The 22,998-nt window shown below is 43.7% G+C and overlaps 1 protein-coding gene across 3 annotated transcripts in view; it reads right to left on the bottom strand.

The window, feature by feature from the left end:
• The window catches only part of rrbp1b (ribosome binding protein 1b), a 55,568-nt gene extending 38,700 nt beyond the window's left edge, over positions 1-16,868 (bottom strand). For all 3 annotated transcript variants that reach the window (XM_084319397.1, XM_084319399.1, XM_084319398.1), the window contains exons 1-4: positions 16,772-16,868; positions 7,564-8,246; positions 5,171-5,325; positions 3,723-3,845 (exon numbers count right to left, since the gene is read on the bottom strand). In XM_084319397.1, coding sequence (XP_084175523.1) covers positions 3,723-3,845; positions 5,171-5,325; positions 7,564-8,218 — 933 coding nt within the window. In that variant the 5' untranslated portion in view covers positions 8,219-8,246; positions 16,772-16,868. The remainder of the gene's footprint in view (positions 1-3,722; positions 3,846-5,170; positions 5,326-7,563; positions 8,247-16,771) is intronic.
• Between the last annotated feature and the right edge of the window lie 6,130 nt (positions 16,869-22,998).

Below are 22,998 nucleotides of genomic sequence, written 5' to 3'. Positions count from 1 at the left end.
TGGGGACTGGAACACGGATATGCTGCGTAAATCAGCACCCGTCTTCAAGGCCTTCAGTAGATTTTCTGACCTGCACGGTTTCAGCCAGCTAATCACACAACCCACAAGGGTATGCGATTCAACACAAACCACCATTGACCTCATTTTGACCTCTGACAAGTCCATGATCTCCAGTAAAGGGGTGATAGCATGCGGGTTAAGTGATCATTATATGATTTTCTGTACCCGCAAAAAGCTAAAACAGAAGGCCGGCTGTCACAAAACAGTCACATCTAGAGACCTCAAAACTTACTCTAGAGAGGCCTTTAACCTAGAACTGGGGAGCTTGGACTGGTCAGATGAGCTCAGTGGTACACAGGTTGAAGAAACATGGCTTGGATTCAAAACCAAATTCACAGCAATACTCAACAACATGGCACCGATAAGAACCACCAGGGTTAAAAATCGCGCTGAGGCATGGATGCACACTGAAATACTGGCCGCTATGAAAACCAGAGACAAAAAATGCTCTGAACTTCATAAAAGTCAGACAAAGCTTTCCAAAAGCTCAAACAGTGAACTCCAAGCCCACGTGGTTGAACTAAAAATCCAAAGAAACAGACTAAGAAATGACGTAAACATCATGATCAGAACCGCAAAAAGAAATTTCATCAACGACAAAACGGAGGAAAACAAAAACAAACCCCGCGAACTTTGGAAATTACTCAATAATCAACTAGGCTGCAGTAAAAAACTTAAAACCAGATTCTCAAACATAAACATAAAGACGGACAACACGCTCATCACAGACAAGCTGGATGTAGCCAATTACTTAAACATCTTCTTCACAAACATAGCCACAACACTGGTAAACAAACTACCCTCCCACTCAGGGCATTATGGGGTAGAACACATAGTAGCATACTACAAAAACCTAGGGGTCCACAAAGACGACTTCAAACTTGAAATGGTAACAACCGATGAGGTACTCAAAAAATTGAGCGCCCTCCAACCTAACAAGGCCACTGGCCATGACAACATCCCCTCCAAATTCCTCAGAGACGCAGCAGCCGCCATCACCCCAGTCATCACACACATAATAAACCTCTCTATAAGACAGGGGCACGTCCCCAAGGACTTCAAAATTGCGAGAGTGACCCCTCTACACAAAAAGGGCAGCAAATTAGACCCAGGCAACTACCGCCCTGTTTCTATTCTTACCTCCATCTCGAAAGTCATGGAGAAAATAGTCTACGAACAGGTCGAAAAGTACCTGGCGGAAAAAAACCTAATCTACGAATTCCAATCTGGCTTCAGAACGTCCCACTCCACTGACACATGCCTCCTCTATTTGAACGACCACATCAAACAAGAGGTGGACGCTGGCAAATACTGCGGCATGGTCATGCTGGACCTACAAAAGGCCTTCGACACTGTCAATCACTCCATTCTAATGGACAAGCTAAAAGCAATTGGTTTTGATAGCCTATCAGTGAGCTGGATGCAATCCTACCTGGAGGGGAGAGAACAGATGGTAGAGGTAAACGGTACTCTATCCCCCCCCCCTCACAGTGAGCTGTGGTGTTCCACAAGGAAGCATACTAGGACCGCTACTCTTCCTAATTTATGCAAATGACATGTCGTCAGCCTGTGACTGCAACTTGTTCCTGTTTGCGGACGACTCAGCCCTGCTGGTCTCTGACAAGAACAAATTGCAGGTTGAAAAAACCCTCAGCACGGAACTAGGCAAAATCTGCATATGGCTCGCTGATAACAAACTATCATTACACATGGGCAAAACAGAGTCCATTCTCTTCGGTTCAAATAACAAACTCAGCAAGACCGACGGTTTCTCAGTTACAGTGGGTGACAATATTGTCACAAGGAAAGACGAAATTACCTACCTGGGTTCCATCCTAGAGGCAAATCTTTCCTGTGACAAAATGGCATCCAATGTAATAAAAAAAGTCAACCAACGAACTAGATTCTTGTACCGGATCTCCTCTCTGGTAAACAAGAATACCCTGAAGACTCTGGCAGGAGCACTCATTCAAGGGTACTATGACTATGCGTGCACCTCATGGTACCAAAGCACCTCAAAGGCGCTTAAAACAAAATTACAAACATCACAAAACAAACTGGTCAGACTACTACTTGACCTGAACCCCAGAACCCACCTCACCCCTGCCCACTTTGCCAACCTAGGATGGCTTAGAGTAGACGACAGAGTACAGCAACTTGCAATGGGCCTGGTCTACAAGATACACTATACGACCGGGGTGCCCATGTACATGTCAAAATACTTCCCAAAGGTCAGTGAATACCACAACCACTACACCAGAGGAAGCTCAACAAATCATGTTAAACCCAGATTCGGCTCAAACAAGGGACTAAACACGTTCCGCAATTATGCCACAACAATGTGGAACGCCCTACCCAAAGCTGTAAAGGAATGTGAATCCCTGCCCACATTCAAAACCGCCCTTAAAGAGCACCTACGGGAGGCTGCAATTCGAAACTGGCCACCGTAAATGCCCAAAACCCCCACCACCTCCTAATAGACAGTCTCCTCCCCACCGCATGTATATATTCCCTCCCCGCCGTATGTATATTTCCCTCCCACCCACCCACCCCCTCCTAATGTACAGTCCCCTCCCCATCATATGTATATACTCTGTCAGGATCTAGGGGTAACAGTACTGTATATTTGAATACCGCCTATGTCACAAATGTATCAGTACTAAATACCTATATGTCCCTATGCCATAAATGTCATGTATGTTGTGTATGTCATAAATGTCTATATGAATTGAAAATGGGGGACCCTGATGGAAACAAGACAAACGTCTTTCTCAGGTCTGCATCCCCTTAACAATTGTATGTATTGAGCCGTACTGTATTGTACCCATTCTGCAATCTGTTAAATAAAGTTTTCATTCATTCATTCATTCATTTTGTATTTATTATTAGACAGGACTAAGTGTCTGGAGGGATGGAGCGACATTGTTCGCACAAAGGTTCACTGTTTACAAGTCGTGGCTATTAATGGTGAGTACGTTTTCCTCAATGTTTGTAGTTTAAACTACTACTACTACTACTACTACTACTACTACTACTATTACTACTATTACTACTACTACTACTATCACTACTATTACTGCTACTACTACTACTAATACTACTATTACTACTACTACTATTACTACTACTACTATTACTACTATTACTACAACTACTACTATCACTACTGCTGCGATCCAGGCTGGCTCACTCACTTTGGTCAGGTCTTTCACGCGGCTCTTGGCTACTACTACTACTACTACTACTACTACTACTACAACTACTACAACTACTACTACAACTACAACTACAACAACTACAACTACTACAACTACAACTATTATTACTACTACTACTACTACTACAACTACTACAACTACTACTACAACTACAACTACTACTACTACTACAACTACTACAACTACTACTACAACTACAACTACAACTACAACAACTACTACTACTACTGCTACTACTACTACTACTACAACTACTACTACAACTATTACTACTACTACAACTATTACTACTACTACTACTACTACTACTACTACTACTACTACTACAACTACTACTACTACTACAACTATTACTACTACTACTACTATTACTACAACTACTACTACTACTATCACTACTACTACTACTGCTGCTGCTGCCGAGACCCAGGCCGGCTCACTCACCTTGGTCAGGTCTTTCACGCGGCTCTTGGCGGCGGCTGCGTCCTCCTGCCCAGCGGCCACCAGCTTGTCCTTCTCCTCCAGCTGCTTCTTCAGTGCAGCCAGGGGGTCTCCCTTCTGAGACGCCTGAGGGGGGGGGGGGGGGGGGGGAGACAAGCCTCCGTTACATCGTGCTGCTGTTCCACTGACCTCGAGACTAGGGGTGTAAAGGTACAACCAAACGGCTGTGTATACAACGGTATGTTAACCACTAACGACCGCCCACGGGGGCTCGTTTTTTCCACAATCTAATATAATTTTTTATTTTTTTTTATATTACAAGTCGATTATTAATTTCAATATAGAATACATGTCGACAGCCCTACAAGTAGAATTAGTTACTGCACACTACATCACCCCTGAGTGGAACATGGAAAGCCAAACTTTCCCCCACTGTACCGAAAACCCGTACCGAACCTTGACTTCAAAACCGAGGTACGTACCGTACCGTGGTTTCTGTGTACCGTTACACCCCTACTTGAGACAGTCGAGTCAATATCTATATATCATTGTCTTACTATTCTCCTCATAGGTCTCACCCCTCTCTCCATGCCTAAAGACAGAGACGGAATTCTGAACTAAATCATATTGTGATTTACATAAACGTAATTCAATTGACACCTTTTGCACATATCCCTCCTAGATCCACATATATATATCCCTCCTAGATCCATATATATCCCTCCTAGATCCATATATATCCCTTCTAGATCCACATATATCCCTCCTAGATCCATATATACATCCCTTATAGATCCATATATATCTCCCAGATCCACATATATCCTCCTAGATCCACATATAGCCCTCCTAGATCCACATATAGCCCTCCTAGATCCACATATAGCCCTCCTAGATCCACATATAGCCCCCTCCTAGATCCACATATAGCCCCCTCCTAGATCCACATATATCCCTCCTAGATCCACATATATCCCTCCTAGATCCACATATAGCTCTCCTAGATCCACATATAGCTCTCCTAGATCCACATATAGCTCTCCTAGATCCACATATAGCTCTCCTAGATCCACATATAGCTCTCCTAGATCCACATATATCCTCCTAGATCCATATATATCCCTCCTAGATCCACATATATCCCTCCTAGATCCACATATAGCCCTCCTAGATCCACATATAGCTCTCCTAGATCCACATATCCCTCCTAGATCCACATATAGCTCTCCTAGATCCACATATAGCTCTCCTAGATCCATATATAGCTCTCCTAGATCCACATATAGCCCTCCTAGATCAACATCCGACCAATCAAAGCCCTCTGTTGCATTCACCAGTCGGCCACATTGAACACTTCGAACCTGGGGTGAAGGAAAAGACCGTCCTGTGCACTTTATGAGAACTCTATGAGAGCTCTATGAGAACCTTATGACATCATCAGACCAGCGTACCAGCTGCCAGGAGTCCTGGGAGATGCCCGCCTTGTCGCTGAGGACCTCGATGAGCTTCTGCGTCTCTCCGTCGCTGAAGGACATGCTGGTGACGGTGGACAGCAGGGTCTTGTAGGGCAGCAGGAGGGGCGCGTCCGCGGGGTCAACAGCAGCCGCTACCGGAGAGAGAGAACCAGGGCGTGAAATATGTCATTGTACTTTATGAGAATTTTAAAAAACAGTAGAACTTTTGCAAGGTGACGGGTAACTGGTGCATTTTATATAGCGCTTTACAATTTTGTTCCTCACAATTCACTCACACACCGACGGCGGAGGCAGCCACGCAAGGTGCCGACCTGCTCATCGGGAGCAATTAGGGGTTAAGTGTCTTGCTCAAGGACACATCGACACACTGCCCCGGGGAGGAGCGGGACTCAAACCGGGAACCTTCCGATTACCAGACGAGCGCTCTACCCCCTGAGCCCCTGTCCTAGGGTGCCTGGGTCTGGATCAACAGAAGCCTTTCATGGAATGTTTGTGTAGTTGATTGATTGAGAATTTTATAAACAGATTTGCAGAATGGGTACATCAGGGTCCCCCATTTTCAATTCATAATGGCATAAATTATGCTACTTAGGAGGTCGATGTAAACTAACCTTCTTCATTCATACAATTAAAACCAACTTGCCTTCATCCGCGTTACGCCACGTTGCAGAAACGAGTTGGTTTTAATCGTATAAATAAAGAGCATTTTCTTTAGAGCATCCATTGGCCTCCGTAGAGTTGCTATGAATTTTTCTCCCTCGATAATAAAAGTTCATGCATCTTGGTTGAAGTTGCGACAGATCTTTTGCTTCTCTCGTAGTTCTCCTCTTGTCAACATGGCAGCCTGTAACCGTTGGGAACCACCTTTGAACAATTTACAACGCTGCTAGCTTCTGTGCAGTGTCAGTGTAGGTGAAACATTGGAAAGGTCAGTGATGTCACTGTTCCACTGTGAATTGTTTACAAGATCCAGTAATTATAAGACATCAAATTATAACATGTTGTATTGATATATTTGTCAAATAACAATACCTAGCAACCGTTGTTTTGCACATAGCAACCGTTCTCTTCCAACATGGAGGACAAAGGGGCATTCTAAGCATTCTGTGTGACGCCTCTATGGAAAAAACATAAATTGCCATTTACTTGCTCATGATGGAACATTTGTTATTATTTACCCGTCGATAGGTTGGATGATGCAACCTTCTCATGCCAAAACCTATTCTGTATTTGAATTCTAAAGAAACTTTACTGAATTGAGAGGGAATTGATCCTAACCCTTACGTGTACGTATGAGAAGACTGAACTTGATCATCTCTAGTTAAAGTATATTTATTGGAAACAAAGTTTAGTAGACTAACTATTGCACAATTGATTTTTTCATCGTCTCAAGGTTTTAAAAATCCTTCCAATCTACATATACACCCCCTTCATGGTGTAAGTGGATTTAAAAATACAATTAAAGCTGCAATAATTATTTTCTGACCACTAGAGGGAAGCAATGAGCCACTCTAAACAAACCCTTTAATTTCTCCCAAAACAAAAGCCTCTTGTTTTCGCAAAAGTGGTCATTTTAAATACACAATCTTGTGTTCCTGGTTGTTAAACAAGGTAGTTAAATACTTCACCTAGAAACACAATACTGTTCTGAAAGCACAATACCGTACTGATGAAATTAAAGAGATTCACTGAAACAAATACTTTTTAAATGCACAAGTTAATCAAATAGGCGGAGCTAAAGCTTGGGCTGAGTTTTGAAAACAAAGAAAATAAATGAACAGACTGGCTGCTGGCGGAGCGGAGTTGATCAAGTCGGACTCAATGAGACCTTCATAAGATGTCTTGAAAAGGTGAGAAATACTGTCAGAAAATTATAAATATTGCAGCTTTAATAAATATGCCATTCTAATTTATGAGAATTCAGTAGACTGAGGGTCAACAATTAAGCACCAAAACCTCCCGTACATGGTGTTCTTCAGTGGCAGTTAAGACTTTAGAGCATCTTTATTGGCAACACCGCTTTGCTACAAGCAAGGATAGGCCTGGGTTGATATCGGCACCGATTACCGGATTCGATTTAGGTTCACATGGTCCTGATTTGGTTCAATTCAAGTAGACTCTGCGGCACTGGTTTCAGATTGTTCTGCGTTCATTTTACACATTATATCATTAACAAAAGGATGCGTCAGTGTTGTTAGAATCTGGGCTCAGAATCAACCTTGAAGTTCCTGAAGCTTATAGTTTAGTCGAGATCTCAAAAGGATCAAAAAGATAAACGTACTATATCGTAGCGAAGGTTGTAGCTAGAATGAACCAATGGAGTGTTAGATAAAAAAAAATGGAGGACATCGGTAAGTAAAGCTGCCCACCTGGTTCAGCCTTTGCCTTGGATTTCTTCTTCTTAGAGGGGCCTTCAGGCTTGGGGGTTTCCGGCTTGGGGGTTTCAGGCTTGGGCTCCTCCACCTTGACGGGGGCAGGCTCGCTGGCGACCGGGGCAGGGGCAGCACTCGCCACTGGGGCAACCTCCACAGCCACGATGGGTACTTCCTTAGGCTCCGCCTTCGACTTCTTCTTCTTCTTCTCCTTCGGGGACGGGGCGCTGGCGACTACGACGGGTTCCGGAGCGACCACGATGATGGGCTCGGGCTCGGGCTCAGGTTCAGGTTCAGGTTCAGGTTCAGGCTCGGGTTCGGGCTCGGCGACGGGTTCCGGGGCGGGCTCCGGTTCGGGTTCCGGCTCGCTGACGGGCTCCACGACAACGACTTCGGTTTCCAGGAGTTGCCCGTTGGGTCGGTCGTCCTTCTTCTTGGCCTTGCCCTTCCTCTCCGCGGTGCGGTCCTTCTTCTTCTTCTCGGAGCGCGCGGGCGGGGCTCTGCCGAGCTCGCGCCGCTGCTTGGCCAGGGCCTCCTCGTAGGAGGTCTCCTTCATGGAGAGCGTGGAGACCAGGGCGATACCGATGGCCGACACCACCATGAAGCCACCGAAGACCATGAAGCCCAGGGTTTGGGGGTCGTATACGTCCATGTCTGGTTCACTTTGTCCCACTGCAAGCCTGAAAGCGGAGCCAAACAAAAAGCACAGTGGCGAAGGTTACTCCTCATGAAACGGTCTTCCTGATCTACATAAACTGGAGTTAAAAATGACCCATTAGTCGTTAAGATGCCAAATGAGAGATAAAAACAAAGCCTGCATGCATTATTAAAATCGTATCACTTTTTTTTTTTTATCCACTTTTTCTCCCATTTTCTATATTTTCTCCCATCCCAATTTCGTTTCATCCAATTCAACCCTCCCCTGTCACGAACGCTGTTTCTTGCCTCCCACAAGCCGGCTGCAATGTGGACTAAGTCATACATAGCACAAGTCCCCTCCGGTACTCGAGGTAACAGCAGTCGCATCTTTTCACCTGCGCAGCTCGATCTCTCAGTGGCGAGGAGTAACGCGTGGGAGGCTCACGCTGCCCCCGACACTTCCTGATTCTACTGCGCAGGCGCACCAACCGACCTGTAGGAGTCGCTGTCCACAACGCCCGATCCCCACCCATCAGTTTCCCACCCCCTAATACGGCCAATGTGTATTAGTACGGACGACCAGCTAAACTGAAAGCAAATGTGGAGCGCTGGGCTCGAACAGGCGAGCCCAGCGTCTCAGCATTCGTGGCGAGCGCCTTGCCCACTACGCCACGTAGCCGCCCCTAAAATCGTATCACTTAAGTAGGGAAAGCCACTTCATGACTAGGGGCTGGCCGCCTCCTACAGCCCTGCTCCACTACAGCATTGCAATCGTATGATTGTAAGCTAATATCCGACTGTAGTTACTTTCAGCTCAGTGGGCCAACTGTCCGGCTGTAGTTTGTTGTTGTACTGTTACTGTAGTTTTGTTGATGATGTATGTAACTGCAGCGGTGATGTCATAATAGAACCGGTTAGAACAGGCTAGAATGCTATGGAACATTGTGATGTCATAATAGATCGCCCATAGTGTATAAATAGGGAGACCGTATAAGGGTGGAAGAGCTAATGGAGAACGGGCGTAATGGCATAGTTAAGAGTGCAGAAAGGATGAAGAGGGGAGCAGAGAGGGCAGTGACGGGGACGGTAGTGATTACGTTTGAGGGTGGGGTTGTTCCTAGGGAGGTGTTTGTAGGGCGTAGGATGTATAGGGTTAGGGAATTTGTTCATAATCCTCTTAGGTGCTATAGGTGCCAGGAGTTTGGCCATATAGCTACCACGTGTAGGAAGGGGCTGAGATGCGCTAGGTGTGGCGGGGAACATGAATATGGGAATTGTGGAGAGGGAGTGAAGCCGAAGTGCTGTAGTTGTGGTGGGGAGCATAGTGTAGCGTTTAGGGGGTGCGAGGTGATGATGAAGGAGGTCGCGGATCAGAGAGAGAGAAGGGAGGGTAAGTTGACGTATGCTGGGGCGGTTAGCAGGGCAGGACAGGGTAGCCAAGAAAGGGTGCAGGGGGTTGAAGGAGGGCATTTGGCAGTGAGGGTAGAGCAGGTGGAAAGAGAGAGGGGAAGGGAGGAGAAATTAGGTATTGTGGCCTTCGTGGCAGGGGTAGTTACTGGTATGGCAGAGGCTAAGGGTAGAACAGAGATGGTGAAGATGATTGTTAGGATAGCGGTTCAACATCTGGGATTGGAAGGTCTGGACTGGAAGGAGGTGTATAGTGAATTGGCTGAGGGGGCTGCGAGGGACAAGGCTGCGAGGGACAAAGCAGCCCAGGATAAGATAGCAGGGGGCAAGGAGGGTCCCGCGGAGGGGGGCTCAGGCAGGAAGTAGCAGCAGTAGCTGCACTCCAATGGACAATGTAGTTGATGACGGGGTCCAGTAGAAGAAGAAAAAGAAGGTGAAGAAGGAGAAGAAGGAGAAGAAGAAGAGCCCATAAAAAGAATTGCGGAGGGCAGTAATACGCCACGATGCGTCTACTCTGCCGGAAATTCAAATAAGAAGAAGAAGAAGGTTCGTTCCTTCACTTCTCCACCATCTTCAGACAAGCCACATTGACACCAGAGCTCCATAACTGTCCTCTCATATTGCATGCAGTCAACAAGGTACGTTTGGGGCCGTAATGCGCTTGTAGTTAAGTTCATTGGGGTAACAACCACCCTTGCAACGACCGATAAATTGTATGTATGTTGTTATGGTTTGATCCGTGATTGATTGTATTTCATGTATGTTTTCACAGTTTTACGGTTCGGAATAAAGATGTTCTCTTCGAACGGAAATAAAGCCAATCAGTAAAGATCAAAGACGAGTTGCGTCATCATTGCAAGAGATGCAGTTACAATGTATTATAGTTTGTTCAAAGCGGGCTACTGCTGTCTGACTGTAGTGTGTTACTGTATTGTAGTTGGTTTCAGCTCAGTAAGCTACAGTCTATGTGTAGTTTGTTGATTTATTATAGTTTGTTTCAGCAAAGCGGGCTGCTGTCTGACTGTAGTTTGTTACTGTATTGTAGTTGGTTTCAGGTCAATAAGCTGCTGACTGTAGTTTGTTTTAGCTCAATGGGCTACTGTCTGACTGTAGTTTGTTTTAGCTCAATGGGCTACTGTATGACTGTAGTTTGTTTTAGCTCAATGGGCTACTGTCTGACTGTAGTTTGTTTTAGCTCAATGTGCTACTGTCTGACTGTAGTTTGTTTTAGCTCAATGACCTACTGTCTGACTGTAGTTTGTTTTAGCTCAATGTGCTACTGTCTGACTGTAGTTTGTTTTAGCTCAATGACCTACTGTCTGACTGTAGTTTGTTTTAGCTCAATGTGCTACTGTCTGACTGTAGTTTGTTTTAGCTCAATGTGCTACTGTCTGACTGTAGTTTGGTCCAGCTCAATGTGATACTGTCTGACTGTAGTTTGTTTTAGCTCAATGTGATACTGTCTGACTGTAGTTTAGTCCAGCTCAATGTGCTACTGTCTGACTGTAGTTTGGTCCAGCTCAGTGGGTTACTGTCTGACTGTAGTTTGGTCCAGCTAAATGGGCTACTGTCTGACTGTAGTTTGGTCCAGCTCGATGTGCTACTGTCTGACTGTAGTTTGGTCCAGCTCAATGGGCTACTGTCTGACTGTAGTTTGGTCCAGCTCAATGGGCTACTGTCTGACTGTAGTTTGGTCCAGCTCAATGTGCTACTGTCTGACTGTAGTTTGGTCCAGCTCAGTGGGTTACTGTCTGACTGTAGTTTGGTCCAGCTCAGTGGGTTACTGTCTGACTGTAGTTTGTTTTAGCTCAATGTACTACTGTCTGACTGTAGTTTGGTCCAGCTCAATGTGCTACTGTCTGACTGTAGTTTGGTCCAGCTCAGTGGGTTACTGTCTGACTGTAGTTTGTTTTAGCTCAATGTGCTACTGTCTGACTGTAGTTTGGTCCAGCTCAGTGGGTTACTGTCTGACTGTAGTTTGGTCCAGCTCAATGTGCTACTGTCTGACTGTAGTTTGGTCCAGCTCAGTGGGCCACTGTGATTTTAAATAGTTTTTCCCCCAAGCTGATGAGTAATTTCCTGAAAAATGACAAGTAGGACATAATTATGTCAAAGACAATGACACTATGTAACAACCCATCATCTACACACACACACTGCAGTGCACACACATCCACATGTACACACTCACTTTAAACAAACACTCGCCTTACCACTCACTTTAACACACTTTATATTTATCTATTATTAAAGAGATTGGCACCACATTCATACCTCATTTGCACCCTACCCCAAGTTTTGTAACTCTGCATTCTACCTCACTGTTACTCATTCTACTCTGTATTTATGTATATTGACTTTAACTACCTATACTTCTTAATTATTTTTTATTTTTTTACTTACTTTTTACTGTATGTAGCACACTCCCGGGGGCTCATACGGGAACAAGCATTTCATTATAAAGTATTCTGTATTTTGTTGTGACAAATAATAAACAAACTTGAAACTTGAAACTACTTTATGTAGGCCACCTCCTCTGATAAGTATACTCTAGTTTTAACGTGGTCTTTCCATATGACCACCACCACCACCCAGGGGCGTAGCTGGGGGGGGTAGCTTAGGATGATTCCAAGGGCCCAGCACTGGAAGGGGGCCCACACAAAAAAATTTTTTTTTTTTTTTTTTTTTTACTAGACATCACTCAGGTGTATTATTGATGCTCTCATTGATACTATGTTTGTTAAGTGTGTGTGTGTGTGTGTGTGGGTGTGTGTGGGTGTGTGTGTGTGTGTGAGATATATAGAGAGAGAGAGGGGGCTTTGGTAGACTATTGCATTGCATTGAAGATGAACGCAATGCGACATCCTTTACTAGGCTCACCCACCAACAGTGCAGGTGCTGAACTGCTGATCCGAATGTATAGGTAAAAACCATATTATGCGTTTTAATCAATAAAAAAATGGCCAAAAAAAACCTGCTCGCGCGCTAACGCGCGCTCGCATTCACTGGGGGCCTACAAATACATTCGTTCATGGGGCCCAGAATCTGGAGCTACACCCGCACCACCACATGTATAGGAACTATTTCACAGATTAAATCAACCCATCGATTAGTTGACAAAAGTATGATTATTAGTCGACTCTAAGAAGTTATTTAGTCAAGAACAGCAGCCCTGACCTCTCTACTGTCAAGTAGCCCCAAAGACAATATCTAATAATCCCCATCAACGGTGACAGCGTGTATAGCTTAGGCCCCGTTTAGACGGAAACGCTAGCAGGTGAATCCGCAAAAATATTTTTACGGATGTGCCTTTCGTTTATACGGAAACGGCGTTTTTACGGGGTGAAACCGCAAAAAAGTGAGACTACCTTCCAGGGTGGAATTCCTAGAAACGCAAAACCTTTGCGCTTTCGTCTAAACTATCAAACCGTATAAATCTGTTAAAACGATGACGAAAGGGTTGTCACGGCTCTGGTCGCGCGTACTGCTTACGTCACAGGTAGCAGGTAAGCGCCAGTAGCCGAGACGTAAACAAAGCAAGTATGTCTGACTATATCAACGGAGATCACCAGACTTGCCCTCCAATGGATCCTCGTTAAAGGATTTAAAGTGTACTCATTCCAATTACAGGGCCAGCAGGTGCCTCGAACGTAGCGTTATAGCAGTACTTTTAACCCTTTCACTGCCACACGACAGAAGGTTAACCCTTTACTATCACACAACAGGCTGTCGTGTGGCAGTGAAAGGGTTAAATACACGAGAATCTGTCCCGCGGCGTGAGTGGACCCACTGTCTGTGAGTGACTCTGCTTTGGTCCAATCACATTCCCCATCCACAGTCTGCGAATCAGAGGCAGAGTAGGGCGGGTCTTCACAGCACGTCATGTGACATATGCGCCAATCGTGTGACAGCGGGGCTCCGTCGTTACAGCCTCGTCTGCACGGAGAATTCCACCCCAAAACGCTTGTCTAAACGCAAAATTAAAAGTGAAACCGCAAGACGACTTTTGCGGTTTCTGTTCACAAAACGCTCGTCTAAACGTAGCCTTAGAGGCAACGTTTTCTCCGCGAGCCCTTTGGTGTCCTCCTTAATTACTATGGGAAAGCCCACAGGGCACGTGCTCAGGGAAGTAGGGGCAATCACACTTTATTGGTGCTGAAGCTATTCTCAGTGCGACATGGAATTTCTCTACATCCTATATAGCATAGGTGTCAAACTCACGGCCCGCGGGCCAAATCCGGCCCGCCACGTCATTTGATGTGGCCCCACAAGAGCTCAGGTAAAAAAAGATTTTTTTTTTATTTTTTTATTTTTTTTACATTAATATTGGGTTAAAAAATAGCAGTGTTAAAATAATTGTGGGTTAATGCGTTAATAAAGCTTTAACTTTGACAGCCTTAGTTATTACACATTCTTACACATACATGTATGTTGAACATCTGAGGTAACAAAGGAAAAAAGCCAAAAGCACTTACTCCTCAGACATTCTTTGACAATTTTACAGCCCAAAATACAAAAAAGATCCAGGCGGAATAGGTAACAAATGGTTGAAGAAATATTGTCTGAACTGTCAGATGCAAACTGGCTGTGTGACATAACCGAGCATCTCGCTCAATTGAATAAGAAGCTGTAGGGACGCAAACAAGTCCCACCCAAAACTTGACCAATATAGTTGTGAACTGAGACAACCCTTATTTTGTTATTTTTGAGTACAGTTACAGTTGTGTGTTCATGCAGACACATAATAGCAATTTCATTACGAATTGAAAATGGGGGACCCTGATGTAAACAAGTCGAAAGTCTTTCTCTGGTCTGCATCCCCTTAACAATTGTGTGTATTGAGCTGTACTGTACTGTACCCATTCTGCAATCTGTTAATTAAAGTTAATTAAACTATCTTCCATTAGTTGGATGTATGGCCTCTGCAAGGTTGTGTGCAGCCATTTGTTTTTGTAACATCTGCTACATCTGTCCCACGTGTTCTTTGCAGCTCACAGTTGTTAGTTCTGCCCCTCTTGACTGTGACAAAAAGGTTTTGAACAAACTTAATGTCATAGCTTGTATTTGATGATATTCTTCTTTGTTATTTACTTGAATGGTTTGATCATTGATTGGTGGAGTAATATGGGGTTCTGATAAACTAAAATTATTTGTTAAAATAACATAAGCTAACATATATTTTTACATTTATGCAAATGAATATGCAATATGTATAACTTGAATAAGTAATAAATACAGAAACACCATGTTTAACAATATGTAAATGTGTAGCTACATTTATTTTACATTACATTAACATTTATACGGTATTTGGCCCTTTGAGGGCAACCATAATGCTGATGTGGCCCTCTGTGAAAATGAGTTTGACACCCCTGCTATATAGTCTCACAGACCACTTGTGTGCTGAAGAAAAGCTCGCTATAATTCTGGTCCTCAATTCCAAGAAGAATTAATTTCATGAAGGTTCAGAACAGTTTTGTGTCTATATAGGTTTTGGCGACGCAAATAGCCCACAAACACGAGACGTTATGCACACATATCATATACATACGCACGCACACACACATACCGACATACAGTGGGATTTGAATGGGCTAATATTTTCCAAAGATATACACACACGGGTCAATTTGTTCAAACTGCCTAAGAAGGAACTATAACCAACACGAAAGGTGAGCAAATGTACAGCAACAGGTCAGTGATGATTAATCACATATAGATTGTTACAATATATATATATATATATATAGCATTATATTATAACAAATCTAGAATATATGTGTTGGAGCTACCGAAGTCACAGTTTTGGGGAGAATAAAAGTGTTTAGCAGAATCCTATGATCCCACACAGTACAGGACACAGCGAGGGGTCGTCCCATTAGGATATAAGCGCTGACTAGGCTCTACAGAAGACACGCCCCCCTCGGAGCGTCCTAATCAATGACTCAGCACGTGACCCTGTACAAAACTATAATATATATAATAGGCCTATACCCATAAGAAACAATGAGTACATAATCAATACAACGAACTGACTTGTCGACTAATATAGTTTGAGTTGAAATAATCGGTTATTCGATGAATATCAAGTAATCACACTGACCTAGCTTTGGCTTTTAGTAAGACAATATAATAAATAATAATAAAAACAATAACAATAATAAAAAGCACATACTAGGGATACGTAGCCTATAATAAGAAGGATAGGATCTGAACACTAGATCTGAACACAGACAGGAGTAGCCTAAGTTGTAAGAGCTGAAGGGGCTACGTGTCTTAACAGACAATTAACCCTTTGTGCTGTACCCCCTTGTTATGTAACGGAGTACAGTAAGGCAGCACTTTTCACATCATATCAACATTCTGACCAACTAATAGTCCAAACAGTCATGCAATAATAACCCTAAAGAGACATAAAAGCCAACGCAGGCCTAAACAATTTAAGATTTTTCCACATTATAATAATAACTTATAACATCCTTGACAAAACTATAAGTCCAAAACGACAATCCTCATGCAAATGTTGCCATACAGGGATCATTAACACAATATGCTTTTAATTATATGTGGAGTTATATATTTATTTTTGATCATGTTTAAACACGCATCCTGGTTCGACTCAATCAATTAGTTTGGAGAAGAACTATGCGAGTTGCGGATACAATGAATCATCAATCGGAGAGTTCGATCGTAGTCCATTTCTCGTTTGATATTAGATCATATATGACATTAGATACACACGCTTTATCCGTTCTTCTTTCTCGAAGTCAGGATGATAGTAAAGGAGGGAATCTATTATAGTTTCCGAGAAAAAGGACAAGGAGGAAACGAATTCCTAAAATGTTGGAATGCCAATCAGAAGTTTCATTCAGGTAGGATCGCAACAAAAACAACACATGCTCTTATTACTAAATCAATTCAAAGTGCTGCACACTAATAAGTAACACCCCGCAGACGAAAATCCACTTTTCCACCAGTTTTGGAAGAAAAAAAGGTAATTTTCCTCAAACCTCAATCATTGTGTATTCGTGACGCGCCTCTGACTATGCCACACTTAACAACACAGTCAAGATATGCCTAATATTCAAATCAAATGTTAAACACAAATAATATATTTTTTTTTACAATTGCAATAATGACAAAATTGTGACTTTCTTACCCCGACCAACTGTGGTTAACTCTTTCAGAAACGCCGCTGAGTGTGGAGTCGTGGCACTTTCTCCGCGCAGGCAGGACGCTCGCCCCTCACTGCGAACCCGGCCGCGGAGCCGCACCTGATTGGACGGCGAGGATGTCAGTCAGGGACATTTAAACCAACCACGTCATTCTTAAGTTAAGGGTAGTAGACGCGGCGGGGGCGTGACCGCTGTCACCGCTCCTATCGACTCGTGGGACTTGTAGTTTTCGTTCGGTTTGTTGTAGGCTATTTCGCTTTGCTGATTGAATTGATTGATTGATTGATTGATTGATTGATTGATTGATTGATTGATTGATTAATTGAAAACTTTAACAGATTGCAGAATGGGTACAATACAGTACAGCTCAACACACACAATTGTTAAGGGGATGCAGACCAGAGAAAGACTTTCGTCTTGTTTACATCAGGGTCCCCCATTTTCAATTCATCAGGACATATATGACATACATGGCATACAGATAGACAGTACTGCTACATCTATACATTTATGACATACCAGATTTGCAAATACAGTACTGTTTGTGATACCAAAAGAGTCCAGAAAAGGGAGTATATACATTTGACGTAAAAACTGTACATTGGAGGAGGTTGGGTGGAGTTGGGTGGGGGGGGGTTGGGTAGGAGGGGTTGGGGGGGGAAACACTGTACAACTGTACAAGCAAAACTGTACATTGGAATATTGACAACCATACGTAATTTACTGTACATTGGAGGGGTTGGGGGGGGGGGGGGGGGACATGTACAAACAAGCAAAACAGTACATTGGAATATTGACAAAACCATACTAGGTAAATTACTGTACATTGGAGAGGGTTGTGTTAGGACATTTACAGGGGCCAGTTTCGAATTGCAGTCTCCCGTAGGTGTTCTTTGAGAGTAGTTTTGAAAGTGGGTAGTGATTCACATTCCTTTACAGCTTTGGGTAGGGCGTTCCACATTGATGTGGCATAATTGCAAAACGTGTTTAGTCCCTTGTTTGAGCCGAATCTGGGTTTGACATGATTTGTGGAGCTCGTGTATTATACCTGCGAAGCGGTTCTGGAAGTGAGGCCTTTCGTTGAATATTGAACCTCTCTCTCTCTCTCTCTCTCTCTCTCTCTCTCTCTCTCTCTCTCTCTCTCTCTCTCTCTCTCTCTCTCTCTCTCTCTCTCTCTCTCTCTCGCTCTCTTGATTGATTGATTGATTGATTGATTGAAAAGTTTATTAACAGATTGCAGAATGGGTACAGTACAGTACAGCTCAATACATACAATTGTTAAGGGGATGCAGACCAGAGAAAGACTTTCGTCTTGTTTACATCAGGGTCCCCCATTTTCAATTAATCATAACATATATGACACACACAGATAGACAGTACTGCTACATCTATACATTTATGACATACCAGATTTGCAAATACAATACTGTTTGTGATACTCTCTCTCTCTCTCTCTCTCCCTCTCCCCTCTCCCTCTCTCTCTCCCTCTCCTCTCTCTCTCTCTCTCTCTCTCTCTCTCTCTCTCTCTCTCTCTCTCTCTCTCTCTCTCTCTCTCTCTCTCTCTCTCTCTCTCTCTCTCTCTCTCTCTCTCTCTCTCTCTCTCTCTCTCTCTCTCTCTCTCTCCCTGTGTTTACTGCATCTTAAGAGCTACTGTAGCCTGTGTACATGCACACGGCGCAAGCTCGGGCATACATGGCAGGGCTGCTCGTGTCATGGAGGGACAAGGCAGGTACGTTGTCCTGGGCTCCGAGCCACGATGGTCCCAGGTGGGCCCTCTAATGGCCCATAGACCCGCCATGACTCCCAAGTGGTGAGAGGGGCCTTGTGGGATAATTTTGTCCCGGGTCACAGGCATCGCACACGGCAGACCCTCTGGTACACACGGTATTCTGTCAAATGGGTCAAGTTTACCACTTGTACATTACGCCTGAGTGACTGGTCTTCTGGGGTTCAGGGGTGGGGTGGGGATGGGTGGGGGGGGGTCAGGGGGTGGTGACTGCCCCTGCCCATTTTGTCTTTAATTAGATCCCTGAGAGAGTGCCCTTGTTCGACTGAGAAATAGAAACAACATTTTGCACTAGACATTTGTTTCTATTCCCAGACTGAAGAGATGTCCTAATTAGACCATGTCAGTTAAAGGTGCTGTAAGTGGTATTTTTTATTATTATTATTTTCTTTTTTAAGTGCTCTATACACTCCGACAGCCATCACTGATATTGAGTGTTTGGTCAGTAACATGGGTCTCCCAGTCCCTCCGCTCTGCAGTAAACAGCCATCACTGATATTGAGTGTCTGGTCAGTAACATGGGTCCCCCAGTCCCTCCGCTCTGCAGTAAACAGACATCACTGATATAGAGTGTCTGGTCAGTAACATGGGTCCCCCAGTCCCTCCGCTCTGCAGTAAACAGCCATCACTGGTATAGAGTGTTTGGTCAGTAACATGGGTCTCCCAGTCCCTCCGCTCTGCAGTAAACAGCCATCACTGATATAGAGTGTCTGGTCAGTAACATGGGTCTCCCAGTCCCTCCGCTCTGCAGTAAACAGCCATCACTGGTATAGAGTGTTTGGTCAGTAGTATGGGTCCCCCAGTCCCTCCGCTCTGCAGTAAACACAAAATACATGTTCTGGTATCTTGTTCCTACTTTATCCAATCAGGAGAGGGAACCATAGATTTTTTTTTTTTTTTACTTATTTCGAGAAATCTTGCCATGCCAAATTTGCATACTGCACTGGTAGATTATTGTACTTGTTTCAAGGACACATTGGCTTAAGAGTCGTTTTTATTTATAATTTTTGTCAGACCATCTTTGCAGTGTGGAGTTCTCTCTCCTCATTGGATAAAGTGGGGAGGGATACCAATACATGTATCTTCTGTTTACTGCAGAGCGGGGGGACTGGGAGACCCATGTTACTGACCAAACGCTCTATATCAGCGATGACTGTCAGAGTGTAGAGCTATTATTTTATCAAACTAAATAAATACCACTTACAGCACCTTCCGAGGGCAGTATGGGAGTGTTCTGTGTCAAGCAGACCCTGGAAAAGCTGCCCTCTGGTCAACAGACGTGTCAAACTGGGACCACGTCCACCATGACGCTCCAGTTCACCGGCTGGGAGGTGAATGTGACCCTCCTCCCTCCCTCCCTGTGTGTGTGTGTGTGTGTGTGTGTGTGTGTGTGTGTGTGTGTGTGTGTGTGTGTGTGTGTGTGTGTGTGTGTGTGTGTGTGTGTGCGTGTGTGTGTGTGTGTGTGTGTGTGTGTGTGTGTGTGTGTGTGTGTGTGTGTGTGTGTGTGTGTGTGTGTGTGTGTGTGTGTGTGTGTGTGTGTGTGTGTGTGTGTGTGTGTGTGTGTGTGTGTGTATGCATGTGTGTGTGTGTCTGTGTGGTTGTGAGAGTATGTGTGTATGTGTGTATGTGTGTGTGTGTGTGTGTGTGTGTGTGTGTGTGTGTGTGTGTGTGTGAGAGCGTGTGTATGTGTGTGTGTGTGTGTGTGTGTGTGTGAGAGTATGTGTGTGTGTGTGTGTGTATGCGCGCGCGTGTGTGTGTGTGATAGTGTGTGTGTTGAAGCGCAGCAAAACAAACTACACTTCCCCGATGTTCCCTTTGTCACGCTGCTGAGAAAGGGCCAGGAAGCGACGCCTAAAGGAACTGAGCAAACGTAGACGACTCTCTCCAGAACTCCACGTCAACCTGGGACCTCCTGTTGGTGACCCACCCACATGACCTCTCTTGGTGACCCCGTGACCTCTCCTCTAGCGCCACCGTCGGGCGCCGAACTTTCCTTTTTAAAACGAGCGCGTCTCCTCCTGGTCGCGCCGTCGCAAAATTTGACGTTAACATTCATGACCCGTAGATCACATATCACACAGAGCTGTGCACATATTGATTCAGTGAAGCCTCCGGAAAGGTAAACAGGTTCTTCATTATAGATGGGTTTCTTGTTCATAAACATTACCGTGGTTTGAGCCAATCGGCAACGCTTGCTCAATCACATGACTGAGTTGCCCTCTACCTGCGTTGAGCTGCTGTGCTAAAAAAGAAAGAAGGACAATGGGGCTCGATGGAGAAACCACAACACTCCCCTGATTAAAAGTATAATGGGGCTCTATGGAGACACCATGACACTCCCCTGACTAAAAGTATAATGGAGCTCTATGGAGACACCATGACACTCCTCTGACTAAAAGTATAATGGAGCTATATGGAGAAACCATGACACTCCTCTGACTAAAAGTATAATGGAGGACTTTCTTTACATTTGTATTATTATTTAAAAAAAAAATGCATCTATCTATTTTTTTATTTTGATATGTATGTGGGGACGAGTAGCGATGGATATTGGATGTATACTATGGATGGATGGATAGGTATACTAGTCCAGGATCAGTAACATCTGGTACTCACTCTTTTGTTTATGTATGCACTTATGTTTTTGTATGGGTGATGGGTAAAAAAAAACATTTAAAAAACGGTGTCAAGATTTAAAATATACGTATGTACAATTGTGTGTGTATCGTATGTATGTACGTGTGTATGTATGCATACATGTATGGATATGTGTATCTATGTATATGTGTGTGTATGTGTGTACATATACTACACCTAAATGTAGAGTGACTTCATTGACACAATAAAGTATCAAAATAAAAAAATAAGTATAATGGAGTTCTATGGGGAAACCATGGCACTCCCCTGACTAAAAGTATAATGGAGCTCTATGGAGAAACCATGGCACTCCCCTGACTAAAAGTATAATGGGGCTCTATGGAGAAACCATGGCACTCCCCTGACTAAAAGTATAATGGAGCTCTATGGAGACACCATGACACTCCTCTGACTAAAAGTATAATGGAGCTCTATGGAGAAACCATGACACTCCTCTGACTAAAAGTATAATGGGGGACTTTCTTTACATTTGTATTATTATTTAAAAAAAATGCATCTATCTATTTTTTTATTTTGATATGTATGTGGGGACGAGTAGCGATGGATATTGGATGTATACTATGGATGGATGGATAGGTATACTAGTCCAGGATCAGTAACATCTGGTACTCACTCTTTTGTTTATGTATGCACTTATGTTTTTGTATGGGTGATGGGTAAAAAAAAAAACGTTTAAAAAACGGTGTCAAGATTTAAAATATACGTATGTACAATTGTGTGTGTATCGTATGTATGTACGTGTGTATGTATGCATACATGTATGTATGGATATGTGTATCTATGTATATGTGTGTGTATGTGTGTACATATACTACACCTAAATGTAGAGTGACTTCATTGACAAAATAAAGTATCAAAATAAAAATATAAGTATAATGGAGTTCTATGGGGAAACCATGGCACTCCCCTGACTAAAAGTATAATGGAGCTCTATGGAGAAACCATGGCACTCCCCTGACTAAAAAAGTATAATGGAGATCTATGGAGAAACCATGACACTCTTGGGAAAAAAACAAGTGTTGCCCGGATCCTTTGCAATTTGCATACAGGGCTAAGAGAGTAGTATCTGATGCTACCATCGCCTTATTGAACCTTCTATTTAAACACCTGGAAGTCAGCGAGAAACATGCTAGGCTGCTTTTCGTTGACTTCGCATCAGCCTGTAACACCATTCAGCCACACATACTAGTTGAAAAACGAGTAAACAACTTTGGCTTCGACTCAGGTGTTATTGGTTGGGTTCTTGATCTCCTCACACATAGAACCCAGAGGGTACGGGTGAATGGGGAATTGTCTGGTGAACTAGTAACATCATCCGCTGGCTCACCCCAAGGCTGTGTTCTTTCCCCACTCTTGTATATCCTGTACTACTAATGACTGTAGAAGTCAACATGCTAATAGTCACATCGTCAAATTTGCAGATGATTCTGTAATTGTTAGTCTCCTGAGTGACAATGAGGCCAGCCATGGCCCAGTCGTAGATGACTTTGTTTCCTGGTGTGACGAGGCATTTCTACAACTAAATGTCACAAAGACTAAAGACATGTGCATTGATTTTAGACGATCTTCACTAGCTCCTCTGAGTAGTGTCATTAATGTGGCCAGACAGTGGATTTGGTGACCACTTATAAATATCTCGGTTCCATTATTGACAATCATCTGAAATTTGATTTTAATACTGAAATGGTCTGTAAGAAAGGTCTTCTGTCTAAGGAAGCTAGCCAAATTTCAGGTGGATGATTTTGTTCTATAGGGCCTTCATAGAGT

The sequence above is a fragment of the Notolepis coatsorum genome (genome assembly GCF_963971535.1).
Source record: "Notolepis coatsorum genome assembly, chromosome: 7".
NCBI classification, from domain to species: Eukaryota; Metazoa; Chordata; class Actinopteri; order Aulopiformes; family Paralepididae; genus Notolepis; species Notolepis coatsorum.
This window is presented reverse-complemented; position numbering and strand designations above follow the sequence as displayed.